Source organism: Spodoptera frugiperda, chromosome 13, assembly GCF_023101765.2.
Source record: "Spodoptera frugiperda isolate SF20-4 chromosome 13, AGI-APGP_CSIRO_Sfru_2.0, whole genome shotgun sequence".
Classification (NCBI taxonomy): Eukaryota; Metazoa; Arthropoda; class Insecta; order Lepidoptera; family Noctuidae; genus Spodoptera; species Spodoptera frugiperda.
In genome coordinates, this window is record NC_064224.1 from 7,819,230 (window position 1) to 7,840,649 (window position 21,420).

A 21,420-nucleotide genomic window follows, 5' to 3' on the forward strand; every position below is an offset into this window, starting at 1 on the left:
AAGGCGCTGGCAACGACTCTGGAATTTCGGGTGGCCATGGGCGGCGGCGATTGCTTACCATCGGGTGATCTGTCTGCTCGTTTACCGGCTTATACCATAAAAAACTCATTAATTTGATTTTGGCATTATTTTATGGCAATCAAAGTCAAAAGTCAAAGCATTTATTTCAATTTATCCTAAATTAGGCACTTTTGAAACGTTAAATTGAATTGTCCGTCAGTCTGTCTCTCAATGTAGCTCGTTCCAAAGTATAACCCAACTACTAGGTCAGTTACTACTATTCAATGGGAGACAGCAAAGACATCCCTTTTGTAAAACGAAGAAGCTCTAAGAAGACGATCAACCGTACAATATAAACGAGGCTTTGTCTGTTTCAAACGCAGACTTCGTTGTCACTATCTCAGGATCTGTGTAACAGAATACTTGACGTGTTTCAACGACGTCTATAAGATGGGAATGTTTGTCTGTCAAGTTTGGTGTTTACAAAAACTTATTATCTAGTGGATATAATAATATACAATGCAACACCCTCTGTTGAAATCCTAGCAGGAAATGCCGACCTCATCTACATTTTTTTTATAGTTTTTGACCTGTAAAGGTGCTCTTTTGTAGCCTATTTACAGGAAATAAATTCATTTCAATTCATTTCATTTCATCAAATATTGCATAAGACTGCACACAATGTCAGTTTAAATAAATCATTTTTTTTTTAACCGTTGCCCCACACTTGGATTTCGTCCTGTGTCGTTCGTTTACAAATATACACAGGTCAGATACACATGATACCCAGACCCGTAAGAATAATTTGTTGATCACACTAAGAGTTGATCTGTGCGGAAGTCTAACCCGCTACACGTTGCACGGCAGCCAGTTGCCCAACCACCGCACCAACCGTACAGTCATTAGAAAGCAAGATTCGCAATCGATCCCAAGATCCGTTTCACTTCATTGTTGCCACTAGAAATGCAAAGCAGGAAGGAGAAAGTTATGTTTAAGTTCTGAATAAAAGCGAGTTCTCAAACCACAACTTCAAAAATATGCTTCAACAGTATTATCCGAAAACTTCCATAAAAGATCTACTAACCATAAACTCGTGGAAATCCTTACAAATCTGTTTGAGACCCCCAATAAGTAGGGGTCAAGAAAGGGAAGTAACAATGTATGACGGTAATCGGTTCGGTATCATTTCAATCATGTCGCAGGGAAAATAAAATGTATTTGGAACTCAAATCTTCCACGCTTTGGGTAGATCAAGGAGCGACGCTCAGTGGTATCGGTTTTTTATGGTATGAGCCGGTAAACGAGCAGACGGATCACCTGATGGTAAGCAATCGTCGCCGCCCATGGACCTCCAGCCAAGGACTGAATCCCAATATTGAGCCATGATTTGTTTAAAAGAAAGATAGGGATGATGACAGGTTATGAACATTTTAAATCTATTTAGTCCGTCAGTTAGGTAATGATAAAATATTAGACATGATTAATTTTATTGTGGCATTAAAGAAAACAATACTTAAATAGATAAAACAAGTTTAGGGTTAGGAAATACGTAATTTCTACTTATAAATCAATATCATCATCGAAAGTATTTGTTTCCGTAAGATAATAAAATTAAAAATACGTGTCTAATGATTAAAAATAATCTACAAAACGGACATTGAAATAAAAATTAGTCATGTACCCTATTAAAATAAAATACACATTTTGAGCCATGACAGAAAAGTTCGAAAAAATCAAACAGCTTATTACTCGACATAATACATAAATATTTCACGTCACCAGTAAGCGTCACCCCTAACGAACATTTATCGAACTACCCACATACATAACCCTTGAAAAAGGCAAAGAAATAAATCTGATATCTTTTGCCTTTTTACGAGAACCGAAACCTTCATATTTCGTGATATATCGAAGCCGTCATTTTTATCGTTTATCGGGCAAAGGAAGTACTCAGCGGCGTGTAAGAGGATTTTTAATCATCCCCCTTAAAATTTTCGTATGTTTGGGACTGTGGGGTTAGTGTGAAGCAATTTTGAACCTTGTTGTATAGTGCATATAGTGTTCAATGTTGTTAGTTGTCACATTGGCGAGGTGACCCATGAAATGAAAATTCGTTTTGAAACCCAGTTTCATAAAACTATGTTGTATTGGTTTTTCACCGTTACTGGTATTAATGATACTTTTTTACTTACTTGGTGTTTTTTTAAGAATAAGGTCTACTCTACACGTTGCGTCATTTATATATAAAAAATGCAATGGTTTGTAAGCAAGATGCAGTTACCTTAATAAATTTGTGCTATATTATGCACTTTTGCTTTTGAATATAAACTACATGAAAAAATATATTCTCTACACGTATCATGTTTATAAGCCAATCATTTACTCAAAGTAAAAACCACTTACATAAAGCCAAAATATACTCGTATTAAAGACACAAAGTACCCAAAAATCTAGACTTTCTTTACGCTAAAGAGATGCCAAGTAAAGCCAAATAAAGTACAAATATTAAGTGAACTGAGCTCACAAAGTTGGCATGAAATTATCGTAAACTTCACAAGATACGTTTAAGTATGAAATAAGGAAAAAATAAAAAGATTTTTAGCATATTTATTTATAAAACATCATTGTTTGCTAAAGGGGTAATCTTACTAATATTATACATTACATACATGCGAATATTTGTGAGTTTGTGTGTGACTGTTTGTTGCTTAAGAATGTCATACTCCCTAGTCTTTTAAACTTACTTCCTACTTTTTTTAAACGCTAGGTATCTTTTGAAGATTTCCTTTCGCCACTATCAAGTGTGGGATAGCCATGCTTCGGCACGAATAGTCTGGCTCGATCGGAGTGATACCACGGCCCCAGAGAAAAAAGACGTGAAACAATATTGACGAAACATTGTGTTTCCTTGTGTGAGTAAGGTTATCGGTGGCCCAGTTACCTCTCTCCCCAATCTCCTCAATCCCTGAATCCCTAACAGCCCTCAAATTTATAACCTCCTAAAGGTCAGCAATGCACTTGTAACGCCTCTGTGTTTTGGGTGTCCATGAGTGTTGCCGATTGCTTACCATCAGGTGATCCAACTGCTCGTTTGTCGCATAAAAATGGAGTATTTTATACCTATCCAATTAAGAGAACCCTAAGATTTCATAATAAAAAAAAATGATAAAATACAGAAATAAAACCAAGCAAGCTATAAATAAAACGTTTTAATTCACATTCATCCTTCGCTTCTTAGTTAAAAATTGTGTCTCAATTTAATTTCAAAACGAAGGCGAGATTTATTTCAGTACCCTCTTTTGTTTTATAACAGAAACTTTGCGAAACTTATTCCAAACTTCTTTATATCTTCAGATTTAATTTGGTCATTTTATTACTTCGCTGTCGAAACACATTGAGTTGTTCGTGTTCAATTAATGTTAAACCAACGTCTGTATTATTATCTTGAACGTCTGTATAATTTAGTAATTTAGTTATATGATTGTTTAGTTCTAAGGTTGTTAACGATTTTCTAGAGTTCTTAGAATAGCACTAGATACAATACAATAGACTACGTAGCGGGTTTACCGGGGCTCCGGCTCAAAAAGCAGGCGTAGGAACGGTGTGGTTTTTAGTCAGTAAGGGTCTGACACTTCCTCTCACCTCGCTCAGGACGGGAGAAGATAGTTACTTTTGCCAGCGGCTTCGTCCGAGTTCTCGTTGGATAAAAGTACATATTCTATCAGCTACCATATTTACCAAATTTCTTTAAAATCTGTTCAGACACGGCACCGGCAGATAAGAGAAAAGACATTGTGTAGGTTTAATAATAATAAGTATCCCAAAAAATATGTTACTAGCGCAAGAAACGGCCTCTCTCACTCTCCACGCCCAATTTAATATTTCAACATCAAAGTAAATTATAGATTTTACGATCAATTACAAAACGAAGCTTCTCAAACTGTTAACCATTTTGCATGATAATGAAACGAGCAGATGAACCATAATTGTTACAAACTTCTATTAAAATGGATCACAGTTTTCATTCGATTACATTAAAAGTATAAGTTGTCAAGTAAAATCTGCGTTGTTATGGTTTAAGTGATATTTTGAAATTGTCTTATTGGTTAAAAGCCTGATGACAAACCTAGTTTTCTGTTAGTAAAGATGAAAAAGTTTTTGGAAGTAAAATAAAATTACAAGTGTTCAAAGAATAGGGTAGATGACAAATTTTTGTTTTAATGTCCGTCTTGTTAGTGGTACATTATTTTTAAATATTAGACACCTATTTTTATTTTCTTACGGAAACTAATAATTTCGAAGATGTATGATGATTTGAAATATCGCGTGATGTTACTTCTAAGTACGTTTTATACATAAAAATGACGTATTTGCACCTATTCCTAAACTTATGATTTGATTTTTCTAAGTATTGTTATCATATGTATATGACAAAACAAAAAAATACGTGTCTAATATTTTGTCATTACCTAACAGACGGACTAATTAGATTAAAAATTTCTGTTTTATGATTTGCTTTTTTTAATGTGTGTTGTGTGTGTGTTTTTTTTTCATCTTTGCCATATAATGCGTCTTTCTTCTTTCTCAAGCTAAAATAAAAACAAAAAGCGAACTCACCACTTATATGAACAGCAATAGCAGGCGGCATCACGAAGATCCCCACCAGCAGATCAGCTACAGCCAAACTGGTCACAAAACAATTGGTCACAGTTCGCAACCGTTTTGTAGTAACCACGGCAGAGATTATTAAAGTATTACCTATCACAGTAACCACTATTAACAAACACAGTATAAACACAACACTAATTTCCACGCCATCATAAGTCACTTCTACACACCCACTTTTAGATAAATTCACATTTAAACTGCAATTATCAGAAACCTCATCTGCTCTTCTGATTACATTGTAGAAATTGTTCGATAGATTGTATTTTTCTTCTCCCACGTTTTCTATAATGATTTCGGTCTGTGTGTCCGTTGTTATGTTCCATTGTATATCCAGGTCGGGCACTGATATCATCTACGAACGGTTGAGGGTTTGGTTTCGGATGTCCGATGGCATTTTCTGAAACAAAGAGTTTTTATATAAATAAGGTTGAAATTATATAAATAGAACTTACGGTTAATATTGATTGAACTTTGGAAAGATACTTCTTTTTTAAACATTAGAAAAAAGGAATGATTTGATTGGACTATGTCAAGTAAAGCTTGCTAGGTCGAGAGGTGGGCAAAACACACTATTGAGTGTAGCCTACTCAATTTCAGTAGTGGTCGCGGCATACCCAGAAGGAAATGGCGGGATGAACTCGATGCCTATGAAAAGGACTAGTCACAAAAAGCTCTACGAAGAGACAAGTAGAAGGAGAGCAGGGTGGCCTTTGCCCTGTAGGGGGACGAACATGGTAGATAAAAAAAATGGCAAGTAAACTTAACATTGAGTTACATTATTTTAACACGAAGACGAAAAAAACCTGTCTGAGCTCAAAAATCTCAAGTTTAAATGTTATATCAAAAAGATATTCGTCTGAAATATAATCTAGAGAAATAGAAAACTTTAAAATTTAACACAAAAGTGTGGTCTAAAACAACGTCACCACACAATAACTTTAAACATTAATCAAAAATTTAATCAGAAATAAGATATACATATGAGCCTCTATCACTCACTGAATAAAAATAATATACACAAAACTTAGGGTCCGTTCACACAGACCGGCTCGGAGAGCATCGACGCGCTTTTTCTGTTCACCAAGCGCCTTCAAGCATTCTTAATGACAAAAGCAGAGTACATGAAAAAATAAACCTTAATACAAATACTTAAAACTCTGTTTTCAACGTGATAATAATCTGCGCACCTCTTCGAGCCAGGCGTTGTGAACGAACCCTTAATTTACTTTAAGACTAACGAATTACAAAGTTTAAAATGAAATACCACACCAGACTTCGAACATAAGTTTTGGCACAAAAACCAAACTCACAATGAGAATTCGAGCTTGTACGAAGAACGTGTTTAGAAATAATAATTTTGGAATACAAAAGTTTTGTATTTATTTAAGTGTGGGAGAGCCATGCTTTAGCACGAATGGGCCGGCTCGACCAGAGTGATACCACAGAAAACTGACGTGAAGCAATGCTTGCGTTGTGTGAGTGAGGTTACCGGAGGCCCTATTACCCCCTTCCCAATCCCCAATTCCCCAACAACCTTTAAGTTTCCCACCACCAAAAGTCCAGCAACGCACTTGTAATGCCTCTAGTGTTTTGGGTGTCCATGGGCGGCGGCGATTGCTTACCATCAGGTGATCAGTCTGCTCATTTACCGGCTTATACCATAAAAAATACGAGAATAAAATATAACTTTTATCTTATAAATGGATAATTTATTCTACTCGCCTTCGCATTATCATACTTCTTATTTATATTTGGCCAAATTAGTATTCAGTTTTGAGTTATAAAGTAAAACGTGGTCCTTTCTGGAATGTATTTCGATGAAAATTGGGACATGACCACTTCGGAATAATTATAATCTAAAATCTTTTCACAAAATAAAGTACTTGTTTTTAATAGCTAGCCATTCCCGCGCAGTTTTATCCATTTCATCTTAGCGTTACGTTTTATAGCCAATAGCATTCTTCGATAAATTGACCAAACATAAAAGTAATAATTCATGTTATAACTTTCGTGAGACATACGGAAATAATTATTATGTTTTTCGGCGTACTCGCGTAATTATTTGACGAGGAACTTGACTAGTTTCAAGCCATACTAGAGGCTTATATTAATGAGCAGCATTCTGCCACACGACGCGGCAATTGTCGTACTGCTACTGAAAACTAGTCGAGTTACTCGTCAAATAACTACGTGAATAAGCCGAAAAATATAATAATTAAGAATAATTCAATTCAGACTAGTTGTAGTATAGGAGATTTGCGTGTAAGTACCATTTGTGACAAACTCCTAAAATCATTATACAATTGCACTATGTACTTTGTCTGAATTAGCAAACAAACAAGCCCAAAACATGTATATAACGGGTGTCCCAACAAGAACGCAAGATTTAAATTTGGCGGCATTCGAAGTATTATTGTTTGCCATTTGAACAAGTGTTATTGTTTGTTAGTATAAGGTACGAGGTTAGTAAAATGGAGCGCTACACGATTGAAAATGAGGCAGGTCAAGCGCAAATAGTCAATCATGGTGTTCGATATCGTAAAATGATAACCAGTTTATCCGTACCTCGAATTGAAAAAATGGATTTGGAAGGCATGTGGTTTCAACAAGATGGCGCCACATGTCATACAACCAGAAAAACAATTGAATTGCTGCATCAGACATGTCCCGGTCGTGTTATTTCACGTTTTGGAGACCAGAATTGGCCGCCTAGATCATGTGATTTATCAATATTAGACTTTTTCTTTGGGGTTTCTTAAAGTCGATGGTTTATGCGAATAAGCCGACGACGACTCAAGTCTTAAAAAGGAAATTGGACGCTGTATTAATGAAATACCGCAGCATTTATGCAAAACGGTCATTGAAAAATTCATTAAAAGATCGCGTATGTTTCAGCAAAGCCGCGGCGGCCATCTGCCCGATGTATTGTTCCATAGATAACCTCATCTTCTCTACTTTACGATAATATAAAGCTTTCACGATTTTTTTGAAAATATCTGCGTTTTATTTAACATTCAAATCTTGCGTTCTTGTTGGGACACCCTTTACAAGCTTGGCAATTGTGCTTGCAAAACTCAGATTAACGTAGTATACAAGGATTGCTCTTTATTTATTTATACCAACACAATAGTTAGGATTAACTCTGTGGTGCAGTAAACCCATTAAATACATACACAACTACACATCAAGTCACAAAACCAATATAAACTGACCTTCAAATGTATAGAGAGATCATACAAAGCCAGACCATGATAAACTGGTTATGTGTAGCTTGACACGTAGCAGTGTGAACTGTGTAGACGTATTAATGTAACTGCGAAAAGTTATTTATTTTGTAGTTCGTAGGGTTCACTTTCGTGAATGTGTTTTTATAGTATCTACATTTGTTTTTGTAGGGTTAAAGAACTGAATAAATAATACTACGTATTATTTAGCTACGCGATAAGACTTTTAGCTATATTAGGGATTGTTTTGACTCTAAGAATTAGTAAGGCATACAATTTACTTTTTTGATGGGCCTTTGCTCTATTTTTGAGAGGGAAAATAATCCAATGACTTCTTCCGTCTTGGGTGAGACGAGAGAGAGAGTGTCAGACTCTTACTGACTTAAAACCACCCCGTTCCTACTCCTGCTTATCAAGCCAGAGCCACGGTAACTAGGCAGTCCGTAGCTCCGCGAATGACTAAGACCTGGGTTAAGTAACCATTAAACAACTCTGAGCATGGCAGTTAGAGCTATTTTTAGACTTAATAAAACTATAAAACGAACGACATTTTTCTTTCAACATTGCGTGATAAACTTTTTGTTGCCTGTTTATATTTGCAGATTATGTTTGTTCGAGCTCATAACTTGTTGATATTGAAGATAGCAATATTGTATGGAATGTATTCTCGTCATACCAGTCTTTTATAAATTATATATTTCGATGATGATTCTTACAGTTTATTTCTAAAAAATCATGCATATTTCTTTTAGTCCTTAGTTATCACTTATTTGTGTCAAAATTGTTGGTTAATATATTGGCGACTGGATAAACCAAAAACTAATCGGTTTAATAAAATAAATCTATATGTATTTACTGTACTTAATACCCTTTATACAGAAGCTGTTGTTTTCTTATTTTTAGAGGGGTTTCAGTGTGGTGTTTCTTATTTCTTTTGTTGATTAAACTCAGGTGTCACTGAATAAAAATGTATTCTTTAATCCCGATATAATGTGAATAATGTGTAGTCTAATCATTGTGTTTTTTATGTTTCTCCAAAAAACACAAATTGAGAGTATCATCATGCCTTTTATCCCCGAAGAGGTAGGCAGAGGTGCAAATTACGGCACCTAATGCCACTGTACAATTACCCAGTTTTCACCATTTGTGTTAAAGTCCCATGTAATAGAAGGTAAGCCTATTGCTATATACTGGACAAAGCCAGACTCCGTGCTACTACTGAGAATTTTTTGAAAAACCGAAAAAGTCCCTGTAGTTCTTTGCCCGACCCGGAAATCGAACACCTTCTACTTAAAATAAAATAACAATCAGTCATATAAAGGATTAACAAAAATAAACCAATTAACCATTGAGCCATAGCATGAGCAATAAGATTAAAAATAATTACACAGCCGTTCATAAAAAACTGCCACAAAACACTAAAAACTTTTTTTCAACACAAAAGAGAATTTTCAAAGAGAAATATGAAAGGAACACGGTCACGTTGCCGTGCAAAGTAAATGCAAAGTACAGAAAAATCATTAACAATGCCACCTTTTTAGGTTACCTTTTTATGTCTCGCAGTGTACCTGAATTAATGATAGATTTTCTATTGTAGTTATGTTTGAGCTCTGAATTGTTAAGCCCCGGGATCTTCACGAATGGTTCCCGTTTTTGTAAGATTTCTGGGACCTGTAACCAAGTATTGTATTGTGAGGGGCCCAGTAGGGCTGATGCCTGATCCGGAGCTGCGGACTACCTAGCGGGCTTACCGTAGCTCCGGCTCAAAAAGCAGGAGAAGGAACGGGGTAGTTTTTAATCAGTAAGAGTCTGACACTTCCTCTCGTCTCGCCCAAGGTGGGAGAAAGCATTGGATGATTATATAGAAATTTCTGGCATTAAAACTATGATGTTTTTATCAAGTCTAAACTAGCTCTATACCATATTTCACCCACTATGATTCAGTGGTTTAACATAATGGACAGTGCCGGGTTTTTTATCCGAACATTCCCAGTTTCCGTTGGATTTCCGGGATAATAACTACTTTCTGACCTTATTTGTATTTTCAACTATCTCTATTCACCCAAATTGATTCAGCGGTTTTAAAAAACTATTTTATGACCTTTTTTGTATTAAACTTCTATGACTTAGGCGATGCCTAGTCATAGAAGTCTCTAAAGAGATGAACGTAGGATTAAATCGTATTTTCATTAGGTAAATCCTTCTATGTACTTAGTACGTTATTACGTAATAATTGAAACATTAATTAATTGCAGTACTATTTACTTACCTATGTCAAGTGTAATTATGATGTTATTGCATATTAAGCGAAGCATGGACGCACTAAATACGTGCGGTATATTAAATCAATTCCTGACTGCCTCGTTGGTCGAATGAACGCAAGTGCGATTGCCGAACAAGGTTTTTCAGGTTTGATTCCCGGGTCAGGCAAAGTATTATTGGGCATTTTTCGGTTTTTCGATAATTTCTCAGTAGTAGCACGGAGTCTGGAATTGTGCCCAGTATATGGCAATAGGCTCACTTATCCTATTACATGGGACTTATAACACAAGTGGTGAAAAGTATGTGAACTTTGTATAAAAGCATTACGTGCTGTAATGTACACCTCTACCTTTTCGGGGATAAAAGGTGTGACGTTGCATTAAATAAAGGAGATGGCTAAATGACTGACCCAGGCATAATAACAAGAATACGAATTTCACGCTAACCCGTATCATTTAAATATTCATTTATGAATTATTTTGTGTTTAACTAATTCTTATAACTTGGTGAACAAAAATTAACAAAAATAAGTTTCATAATTGATTTTTTTCTGTTGTGGTTTGACATGACAACACGGAAGTAGGTACTGCAAGCTATTATTAGGACATTAGTTTCCCCGAAAATCAAATCGAAATAATTAAACTAACATCAATTTTTAATAACGGTAATATAAAGACTTTTTTCTGAAACCAAATAATTGTAAATGTTTTGATCGACACAAAATATATATTTTGTATAAGATTGCACAATCTTACTATATATTTTGTGTCTGTCCTTGGTTACTTTATGTTCATTATCTAGTATAAGCAGAATTGTTTACCTATCTACCTCATATATAAATAACTTTCAGCTCAGGTACATCAAAACGCCTTGGTAAAAGTTCATAGCAATGTATAGTTTGAAGTTTTTGTAACGTTGTTTGACGTAGGAGCGCTACTTTATTTTCAGGATTGCGCAGATATGCCAAGTTTCTGGACCTTCTTAATTACAAAATATCAATTTTTAATTATGCGGCTTTATTTATTGCTAGGTACCATATTTATACAATATTTATTTGTACGGGTTACGACGTCCATACTTTGGTTTAGCCATGTCCTTTGGATTGTAGTGGCTGATCCCAATATATACTATCTAAGCTATTCGAGCTGGAGATATTACAGAATAGAAATATGTGCGTAAAATCCAGACGATTCTTATAATACGATTATAAATGACAAAACGAGGACAGAAGTCGTACGCAGAACCAAATAACTTAATTTCAACTTTTTATCTTAACCGAACATTAAACTTCATCCGCCTCGTCATCCACAATCACGTACGTAAATTTTAAACCAATTAAAGAGTCAACACAACACATAATAACCTTTTTTTTGAGGGGGAAAATCATCCAACGATTTCTTTCCCTTAGGCGAAGCGAGATCCCTCTCGCTCATGTCAGAACCTTACTGACTAAAACCACCCCATTCCTACTTCTGTTATTCGAGCCAGAGCCCCGGTAACCCGCTAGACAGTCAGCAGCTCCGTGATATATAATAATCATACTTGTTTATCAACATTACTTTGTAATATTATAAATGCGAATGTTTGTGAGTTGTGTGTTTGTATGCTTGTTACTCAATTACGTCAAAACAGCTGAAGGGATCGAGGTAAAATTTAGATCAGGAGTAGATTATGGTCTGGAATAACTCATAGGCTATAACAAAGACTTATATCCCAGTAAACCGCGGGCGAAGCCGCTGGCAGAAACTATAGTACATTATATTGATGCCATACCGTCTCTAGGAAACTATAAACCGCATTTATTTACATTGTAAACTGTAAACTTGGTCTATATGACACGTGGCTTATTTTCTAAGTAAACTTATATTTTGTTGACATTGTACACAAACTGACGATGTTTGTTCTAGTGTGATTCCTGGTAAGGCGTTGATTTCATAATCGATTAGTACGACGACTATGAAACTTAAATATGGTCCGAGATCCCAGAGCTGTCAGACATATCTTATTTTTACAAGCATTTAACCTTCGGCTTACAGTAGTCTTGTATATACTTTTTAATGCCTTAATGTTTGTAAAGCTTGCCGAGTGACACCTGCGCAGGTACCAGGTGAGAAAGGTAACTAAAAATTAGACTCACTTAACTTAAATTTTTATGTCTGATTTTTATATATGTTTTGTAGAATATTACTTTGAAATCATATTAAAAAAATCAGACACTTTCCATGGACCAAAACTTTTATCAGACGGCTTAAAGCTCTAAAAAATAGTGCGCCTTACAAAATTGTAATAGCAATATATGGTGCCCCTGTAATGCAAAACAGTAGTACAAATCATCATAGTTTTACCAGATAATTTGCACGAACGTGATTACCATCGTGAATGTTACAAATGTGCTACTGCTTTGCCGAAAAGATATTTCTCTCCAACCTCACATATATAGAACTGCTGGAAATGGACTCAGTTAAGCTAAGTTTTTTATATGGAAAGATACGTGCTATGGATGTAATGTAATTGGTTATAACCACAAGTAGGTAAATCTTATTGCATATAAGAATATAACACAATAAGATGAACAATTTTTACATAATATATAAATATAAGACTCGCTCTCACTGGTAAAATTTTTAGTCTTATTAGGCTGCTTTTCCTCCAGAGATGTCCGATGCTACATTGCTGTGGATGCGTTTGGCTTCCACCAATCATATTCATTGGTACACATAGCTTATCACTGGTGGAAACGGACTCAGTTAAGCTATGTTTTTTATATGAAAAGACACGTGCTATGGGTGTGATAATTTTAAAAGCCAAATATTTTTGAATTGAATTGTTTATAGATATAACCGAAAGTACTTAAATTTTAATTCTTAGCGCTATGACCTTGACTGAATATTTGAAAGCATTTCCTAAGTATAAATGCTTTTAGAGCATACAGTTTTAGTTTCTAATGAAACACAACATGGCATGTATTGGGTTACACAATAAGATGAAATGAAGACGAAGGAAAACTTGGCCTCTTGCCAAGTATAGCCTCGTTTCCTGAAGCCCCAAATACATTTTATAGACTCTCTATATCTCTAGTCAGAACTTGGCTACGTTTTAAGATAATACAGATTACAATGTTCCTGAAATATGTAGTAGTTTAGGCTTTCGTAGCTTTTAAGCTAAACTAGAATAAACTCTACGATTAACAATGTTACCAAGTATTGTATTGTGAACCTGATTGAAAAAGAGTAACCTATGAAGTTTCTTGCTCGTTCTTCTCCATAGGAGTCTACACTTTGATATTTCAACACAAGATCCCTTGCCCGGCAGTCACATTTGCGACCAAATGACCAACGAGGCAGTTCTTGGTGAAAACAAAAACGAAATGTTTTTAAATTCATTAATAATTTTCTCTCAAGCTTTTGCTACTACTAAAATGGATAGTAGGAACTATATTTAAATTCATTTTTAAAATGTACATGCAACGAAAATCAAACGGGCATTAGCATTTTTCTACAATTTTCGTGCAAGAGGCGCCCTCTAACGACGCAAATGGCTATGTAATGTGAATCAGAATGTGAAAGCATTTAGTTTCGTACGTACATTGTGAAAGAAATGAATATTTTATGCTTTTCAAAGTTAATGTTTAAAATATGTAATGTATGTTGGTTACATAATAAAATGGTATTATGTGTATGAGTAATTTAGTCATATGTAACCACAGGATACAATTAATAATCCGGAGCTGCGGACTGCCTAGCGGATTACCGGAGCTCCGGCTTAAATAATAGGAGTAGGAACGTGGTGGTTTTAGTCAATAAAAGTCTGACACTCCCTCTCGCTTCACCCAAGGCGGAGAAAAAGTCATTCGATGATTACCTTACTTACTTACTTACTCTCTGTACCCTAAAATGTATTACACAATACCAGGCTAATGATATAAATAAGAATTAAAACTGTTCCTGCAACAACAAAACAGTCCAATTTTTAACGAATGAAAATAACACAAAATTTGGTATGCAGATGACAGCACAGTTGTTGAAAGGTATGTGTCCGATGCGCGGACTAGCGGAACACAGATCCAGTCTCTAAGAGAATCCAAGGTCGAACGGTTGAACTCTTCCTTGAAGGCGGTCTCCGATTGGGGAGACGCCAACTTGGTCAAGTTCAACGCTACCAAAACCCAGGCGTGTCTATTCTCTGCCAAACGGAGTCAATTTCCGCTGGCTCCTACTTTCCGGAATGTGTCCGTTCCAATATCGGATCATCTAGAGCTTCTTGGCGTAACTCTATCGCCAACGCTAAACTTCGGCTCTTATATAGAGTCGAAGGCGCATCTGGCTGGTAGGAAGTTGGGTATCCTCTCGAAGGTGAGACGGTACTTCACACCAGAACAACTGCTGAGCCTGTACCAAGCGCAGGTTCGGTCATGTATGGAGTACTGTTCTCACCTTTGGGACGGCTCGGCTAAATACCAGCTGGATGCGCTCGAACACATTGAAAGGCGTGCCAAGAAGCTCATCAATGATGATACGCTCGTGGAGGCCCGGCTTCAAAGTCTTGAACACAGGCGCAAAGGCGCGGAATTGCACAACTTGATTCCCCCTAGTACTTTCCATCATCGAACCACAAGACAATCGGCGAGGCGTCACCGTTTCATGGTGGATATCCCACCCACTCGCACGAAGCGCTTCGCTTCAAGCTTCCTTGTGCGAACTGCTAGGGAGTGGAACGCCTTGCCGGAGTCTGTGTTTCCTGATGGGTATAACCTGGGTGTCTTCAAAGCCCGAGTGAATAGGTTGCTTATGGGCAGACGTGCTCCATCGTAGGCCCCATCATCACTTACCATCAGGTGAGATAGCGGCCAAACGTCGGCCCATTTAACAATAAAAAAAAAAAAATTCAGTTACCTCAAGTCCTAAAAACGGAAAGCTACAAACACTCACTGTAAACTGCAACTCTTGAAAATACTGAAACTTATTTTCAGACCAAACAATGCACTATTCGCGCACAAACTTAAATTACTAATTTTGTTGTTAGTTTTACTGAAACTGAAGCCTTGGGCAATGTAAAGAAAACTTTAATTATTTGCTACTACGATCGTATTTCGTTTAAACTCGAATTGGCTTGTAGACTTTCGCTTGTAACAGTAACTAAAGTACTTAAAGCCAACGGTAACGTAATGACTTAATTTAACTGTACTTGAAATTGTGCTTTATTTGTTGAAACTGTAAGTTGAGTTTTGAAACTCCTGACTAATTAATTTCATTGCACATTTCAATGGTAAGAATGTTGTATTATAAAACCTTTAATTCGTCGAAGGGATGGGCAGAGATTAATAATTATTTTTATAAAAGATAGAGTCAGTAGCTACTAAGAGATTCTCGAAAACATTTACTTTTTTTAAGGGGCGAGGCAAGTGTCAAATTCTTGCTGACTAAAAACCACCCCGTTCCTACTCCTGCTTTTCGAGCAGGAGCCCCGGTAAACCCTAGGTATCGGTAGATACCTACCTAGTCCGCAGTTCCGTCCCATCTGTGGTGGTCTGATGGCTGTATGCACGGGAAAAAAACTTGGAAATCGAAGCTGAGATCCCTTGCTCTCTACCAATGAGGCAGATAGTTACAAATATAATTCAGAAAATAACTGATCCGGATATCGAACCCAACACCGCTAGTAGCTTTCAGCGAACGAGGTAGTTAGTTACTATTATCACACGTTCCAACATTAAGTGTAAATAGTTTACAATTCAAACTCATAACAGTTTAGTTAAATATCCGGTTATAGTTAAGTTAACATCAATTCGAAAATCCACCAACTTCCGTAACACTATTAAGCCTCCAATTATTTAATGCAACACCATGTACAAGATACTAAAGCTGTCAAATTAAACCATCCTGTATATGCGTGGAGGCGTAATTAATAGTTTGGAGTATAGTACAGGAGCTGGGACTGAACATATTTGCTGCATCTTTGGTCGAGTGGTTGTAAGTGTGTGTGTCTCGGGTTTAATTCCCGGGTCGGGTAAAGTATTATTGGCCTTTTTCAGTTTTCCGAAAATGTCTTAGTAACAACACGGAGTCTGGAATTGTGCCCAGTTTATAACAATAAGCTAACACCCTATTACACGGGATTTATAACACACATAGTGTGTATAGTGGCATTGCGTGTTTTGAGCTCATGTGCACATCTGCCTACCCCTTTAGGGGATAAAAGGGCGTGACGATACATACATACACAAACTTACTGCCATTTAACTTCTTCTTTATTCCTAGGAAAATTGAATCCATTTTTAAACAAAATAACACAACTTTATCTTAGTACTAAAATATGCTCGTCTCATTTTTACCACGCGATTTCAAAAAGAACAAAATAATTCAACAATACTTGTTGCGCACCTGACCTTTTCATAGAAAAATAACAAACGCCGCTCGAGAGCTGCAGAATGGCACGTGCAAAGCCACTATTCAATTTTATTTTGAATATTGAACAGTTCTATTCATATCTTTTGTATGTTTTATTGTTCTGTGCTGAATAAATGGTATGGTTTGTTTTGTTACCAAAAGTAAAATGCTGCTTATGAAAATTATCTCTCATTTTTTAGATTAGGTTAGTAAAACTTAAAGTGTTGTTGAAATGTCGTTGTGCAGAGGTTTAAGACGTTCGCTTCTCATACACGAGGATGTAGGTTCGAAACCTACCAATGGCAAATACCAATGTAACTTTTTCAAAGTTATATGTACTTTTTAAGATTATTTAGACACCACTGACAAACGGTAAAGGTTAACATCGTGAGAAAACGTGGGCTTATAATTTCTAATTCTAAGTTAGAAATCGCTAACCCACATTGAATAAGCGTGGTGATTAATGCTAAAATTTTCTCCGTGTGAGAAGAAACCTTTGATCAGCAGTGTCCACATATAGGCTGTTGATATGATGTGATGTGTAAAACTTCGCAATGTAATTGTTATTATGTTATTTATGCTCGACATGAGTGGCATAAAATGCATTGATGTGTGCTATGTTACACGACTGTGTTAGTATATTTTTGAGAAACGATACCCATTATTGGCTCATCATTCATTCATTTATTCATTCATTACCTCACACCTGTCTCTTATAAAGGTAGACAGAGACAATATAACGCCAATTGCTACGAATCTTTCATACCTCTTTCAGTTATCAGTATTTTTATACACTAAAATCGTCATCTTGAACAAATTAGATCTCAGGTTCCTTAGAAGCTAGATTTCTAACAACAAAATAACGATATGATTACTTTTTTCAAACAGCTGTTTTCGACACAACCCTTCTCATTAAGTATACTTGATTGTATTTTCTTTTATAACCACAAATGGAAAGTCACTGCCCTCATTTCCACTTCCAATTTCAAATCAGAGAGCAACAATAAATATTTTATTTCTTTCAATACTTGAACCTACTACAAAGTTTACTAGCTCCCGGTCTATTCGTCCAACTGCATTCAATTTTCAACCTTGATATTAAGCAGTAAAGTCGAAATTACCGTACATAAGGCCATACACAGGGTGATCGTAAACTGCGCACATGTCTATAGCGATTGTTTTGTAAACTTGTTAGTGTGTGCGGTTTTGCCCGTATTGCGAATTGTGTACGTAGTCTTAACAAATAACATCTGGGTATCGAAACTTGAATCGGAGTTTCCAATCAGGGATATTTATGCCAGATGCTCAACGTCAATCAAGTCTTTGTACTGTAAAAGATATTTCGGTAGATTTAAGCGCTTTGTACTAGTTTTTTTTTTGTAAATCTATCTATTAATTTCTGGAGGACTAAAAGTTTCGGTTATTCACCTGCTCGCAGAAGTTCTGTCGTGATTCTGTCGTCATCTGTTGCCTTGTTGTTTTTATGCTGTCGGAGAACCATCCTAATCATGTACAGACTGATATCTGGAAAGCCCTTGGTGTAGTGTCGTGGCAGTTTGACTCTTGGATCTTGAACTGTACCAACAATGGTTGTGGAGTTAATATACACCTCTTTTTGTCATCATCATTATCAACCGGTGACAGTTTGCTACGGGACTATGAGCTTCCTCTCGTCTACTTTAGAGGATACGCGATTATCTCCGAGCTTATCAAGCGAGTTAGAGATTGCAGTTTAAAAGGTTAAGTTTTACCAGAGAGCACTTAGTCGTTAAACAAAGTGCAGTCTCCCTGAATTGGCTCTGATGACACCTACTGAAAGGGTAACAGTGGTGACAATTATTTTTACTGTACTATCACCACACAACACATTTATTTGAGCTTTTACATTCTATTTATTCCTATACTATTGTTACTACTATCATTAGTGCGTTATTTTTCTTTTTGAGGACGAAAAATCATCCAATGACTTGGACGAGTCGAGAGAGAATGTCAGACTCTCACTGACTAAAAACCACCTCGTCCTTACTTTTGCTTTTCGAGCCGGAGCCCCGGTAAACCCGCTAGGTAGTCCGCGGCTCCGGATCAGGCATCAGCCCTACTGGGCCCCATCTGTGACGGTCTGATGGCTCTTTGAGGCGTACGCAGGGGTATCAATACTGCGTTAGAAATACAACTAAACCGTTCACATCCTTAAAATAATCGGCCTATTGGGACAACTAGAACTACCATTCTCTAGGAAAGAGGAAAAATGTTATTCTCATAAAATGACTGCAATAAAACATCATTTACCATCTCGAAGAGGTAAATGAGCGTCCAGGGATGGATAGCATCCGGATTTCTTTATTGTAGTTATTAGTATTACTATGTGTGTATAGAGGAAGTAAAACGGAGTATGTAGGAAGAATATATGTAAATCCAAAATCATCACTCAGTGAAATGTAAAATTTAAAAAATATCTGATGAATTTGAAGCCATATCTACAACTTATTCTTCCTCATGATTTCTCCGACGTGATTAGTCTATTCAATATTACCTCTTATTTTTGAAGTCGGCTAATATACTAAAGCTTGTTACTTTTTTGAAATCAAAATTGGTTCGACCAATTGACAGATAATCGCGTACAAACATACATACATCATCATCATCATCATCAGCCGAGAGACGTCCACTGCTGAACAAAGGCCTCCCCTTGGTCCTCCACGTAGAACGACAAGCCGCCACCTGCATCCACTGGCTCCCCGCCACTCTGACGATGTCGTCGGTCCACCTAGTGGGAGGTCTGCCCACGCTGCGTCTTCCGGTCCGCGGTCGCCACTCAGTCACCTTCCTGGCCCAGCGGCCATCAGTCCTCCGAGCGACGTGGCCTGCCCATTGCCACTTCAGCCTGCATATTTTGAGAGCTATGTCTGTAACTCTTGTTCTTTGGCGAATTTCCATATTTCGGATTTTGTCGCGCAAAGATACTCCGAGCATAGCTCTCTCCATCGCGCGCTGGGCGACTCTGAGCCTTTCTAAAAGGCCAGCAGTTAGGGACCATGTCTCGGTACCGTACGTCATCACTGGCAACACACACTGGTTGTACATCCTGGTCTTCAGACACTGCGGGATTTTTGACGAGAAGACTTCATGCAACTTCCCAAATGCTGCCCATCCGAGTTGGATTCTTCGGGCGACCTCTTTCTCGAAGTTGGACCTACCTAGCTGGATGATCTGACCCAGGTATGTGTAGTGGTCTACAACTTCGAGTATATCGTTCCCAACGACAACCGGTATAGGTGCAACATGGACATTTGACATGATTTTCGTCTTGTCCATGTTCATTTTAAGGCCCACCTGTTGGGAAACGGTATTGAGGTCGCTGAGCATGGTGTTCAGCTCTTCCAGCGACTCTGCCATTACGACTATGTCATCGGCGAAACGGAGATGAGTGATGTATTCGCCATTAATGTTGATGCCGCGTCCGCTCCAGTCCAAGAGCTTAAAAACGTCCTCCAGTGCGTTCGTGAATAGTTTCGGAGATATAACGTCTCCCTGTCTCACGCCCTTCCGCAACTGGATTGGCCTCGTAGTCTCTTCCTGGAGTCGGATGCGCATGGTGGCGTTGTTATACATACAAACACTTCAAAACCTCGATGTATCTATAGTCGATGTGGCACCGCTGGAGAGACTGCAGCACCGCCCAGGTTTCGATTGAATCGAAGGCTTTCTCATAGTCCACAAACGCCAAGCATAGTGGCAAGTTATACTCCTCGGTCTTCTGTATAACCTGCCGCAGCGTATGAATGTGGTCTATGGTACTGAAACCTTTTCGGAATCCGGCTTGTTCGGGAGGCTGGAAGTCATCAAGCCTGCGTTCGAGACGGTTCGTGATGACCCTCGAAAACAGCTTATACACATGGCTCAGAAGTGAGATAGGTCTGTAGTTCTTTAGCAGACAGTTGTCGCCTTTTTTAAAGAACAGAACCACCACACTCCGTTGCCATGCTGCCGGCGTGGTTCCCTCGAGTATGACGGAATTGAATAGCTTCTGGAGGACTAAAAGTATCGGTTTTCCACCCGCTCGCAGAAGTTCCGACGTGATTCCGTCATCGCCCGGCGCCTTGTTGTTTTTAAGCTGTTTGAGAGCCATCCTAATCTCGTACAGGCTGATGTCTGGGATATCCTCAGTGTAGTGCCGCGTCAGTTTAGCTCTTGGGTCCCGAGCTGTACCGACGATGGGTTGCCGTGTTGAGGTGTATAACTGTCCGTAAAACCTCTCGAGCTCTCCGAGGATCTCGGACTTCGACGAGATGACGCTGCCATCCTCGGTCTTCAGCCTCGTCATTTGGCTTTGCCCAACAGACGAATTCTTTGCGAAGACTTTTGAGCCCTTGTTTCGCTCAATTAAGTCTCTGACTCTTGCGGCGTTATAGGCCCGCAGGTCACGTCGCATGTATTTCGAGATTCGTCTATTGAGCTTGCCGTATTCAGACATATCGTCTGAAGACTGCAGCCTCATCTCGCTACGATCCTTAAGAAGTTTTAAGGTTCCGTCGGAGAGCTTTTGGGGCCTGTTTCGGCGGGGGTCTTGAAGAAGTCTGACCCCACTGCTCGGACAGTTTCCACCAACCCATTATTTATCTCGTCCACGTTTCCACAATCAGCTAGACACTGGAAGCGATTTTGCAGTTGGAGTTGGAACTGCTCGGGGTTTTGGATCTGGGCACGTCCAGGGCGGAGCGTGGACTTCACCAGGCGTGACCGCTCTAGTTTTACATTGATGTTCAGTGTGCCCCTGACAATACGGTGATCGCTACCGGTTTTCACCTTCGCTATCACAGAGACATCACTGAATATACGTCTTTCGGTCGCCATGATGAAGTCGATCTCATTTTTGGTAG

At 37.9% G+C, this 21,420-nt stretch overlaps 1 protein-coding gene across 1 annotated transcript in view; it reads right to left on the reverse strand.

Moving 5' to 3' along the window:
- The window catches only part of LOC118270634 (octopamine receptor 1), a 76,765-nt gene that overhangs the window by 19,557 nt on the left and 35,788 nt on the right, over positions 1–21,420 (reverse strand). Inside the window, exon 2 of the mRNA XM_050697953.1 lies at positions 4,618–5,065. Within this exon, the coding sequence (XP_050553910.1) occupies positions 4,618–5,020 (403 nt within the window). The 5' untranslated portion in view covers positions 5,021–5,065. The remainder of the gene's footprint in view (positions 1–4,617; positions 5,066–21,420) is intronic.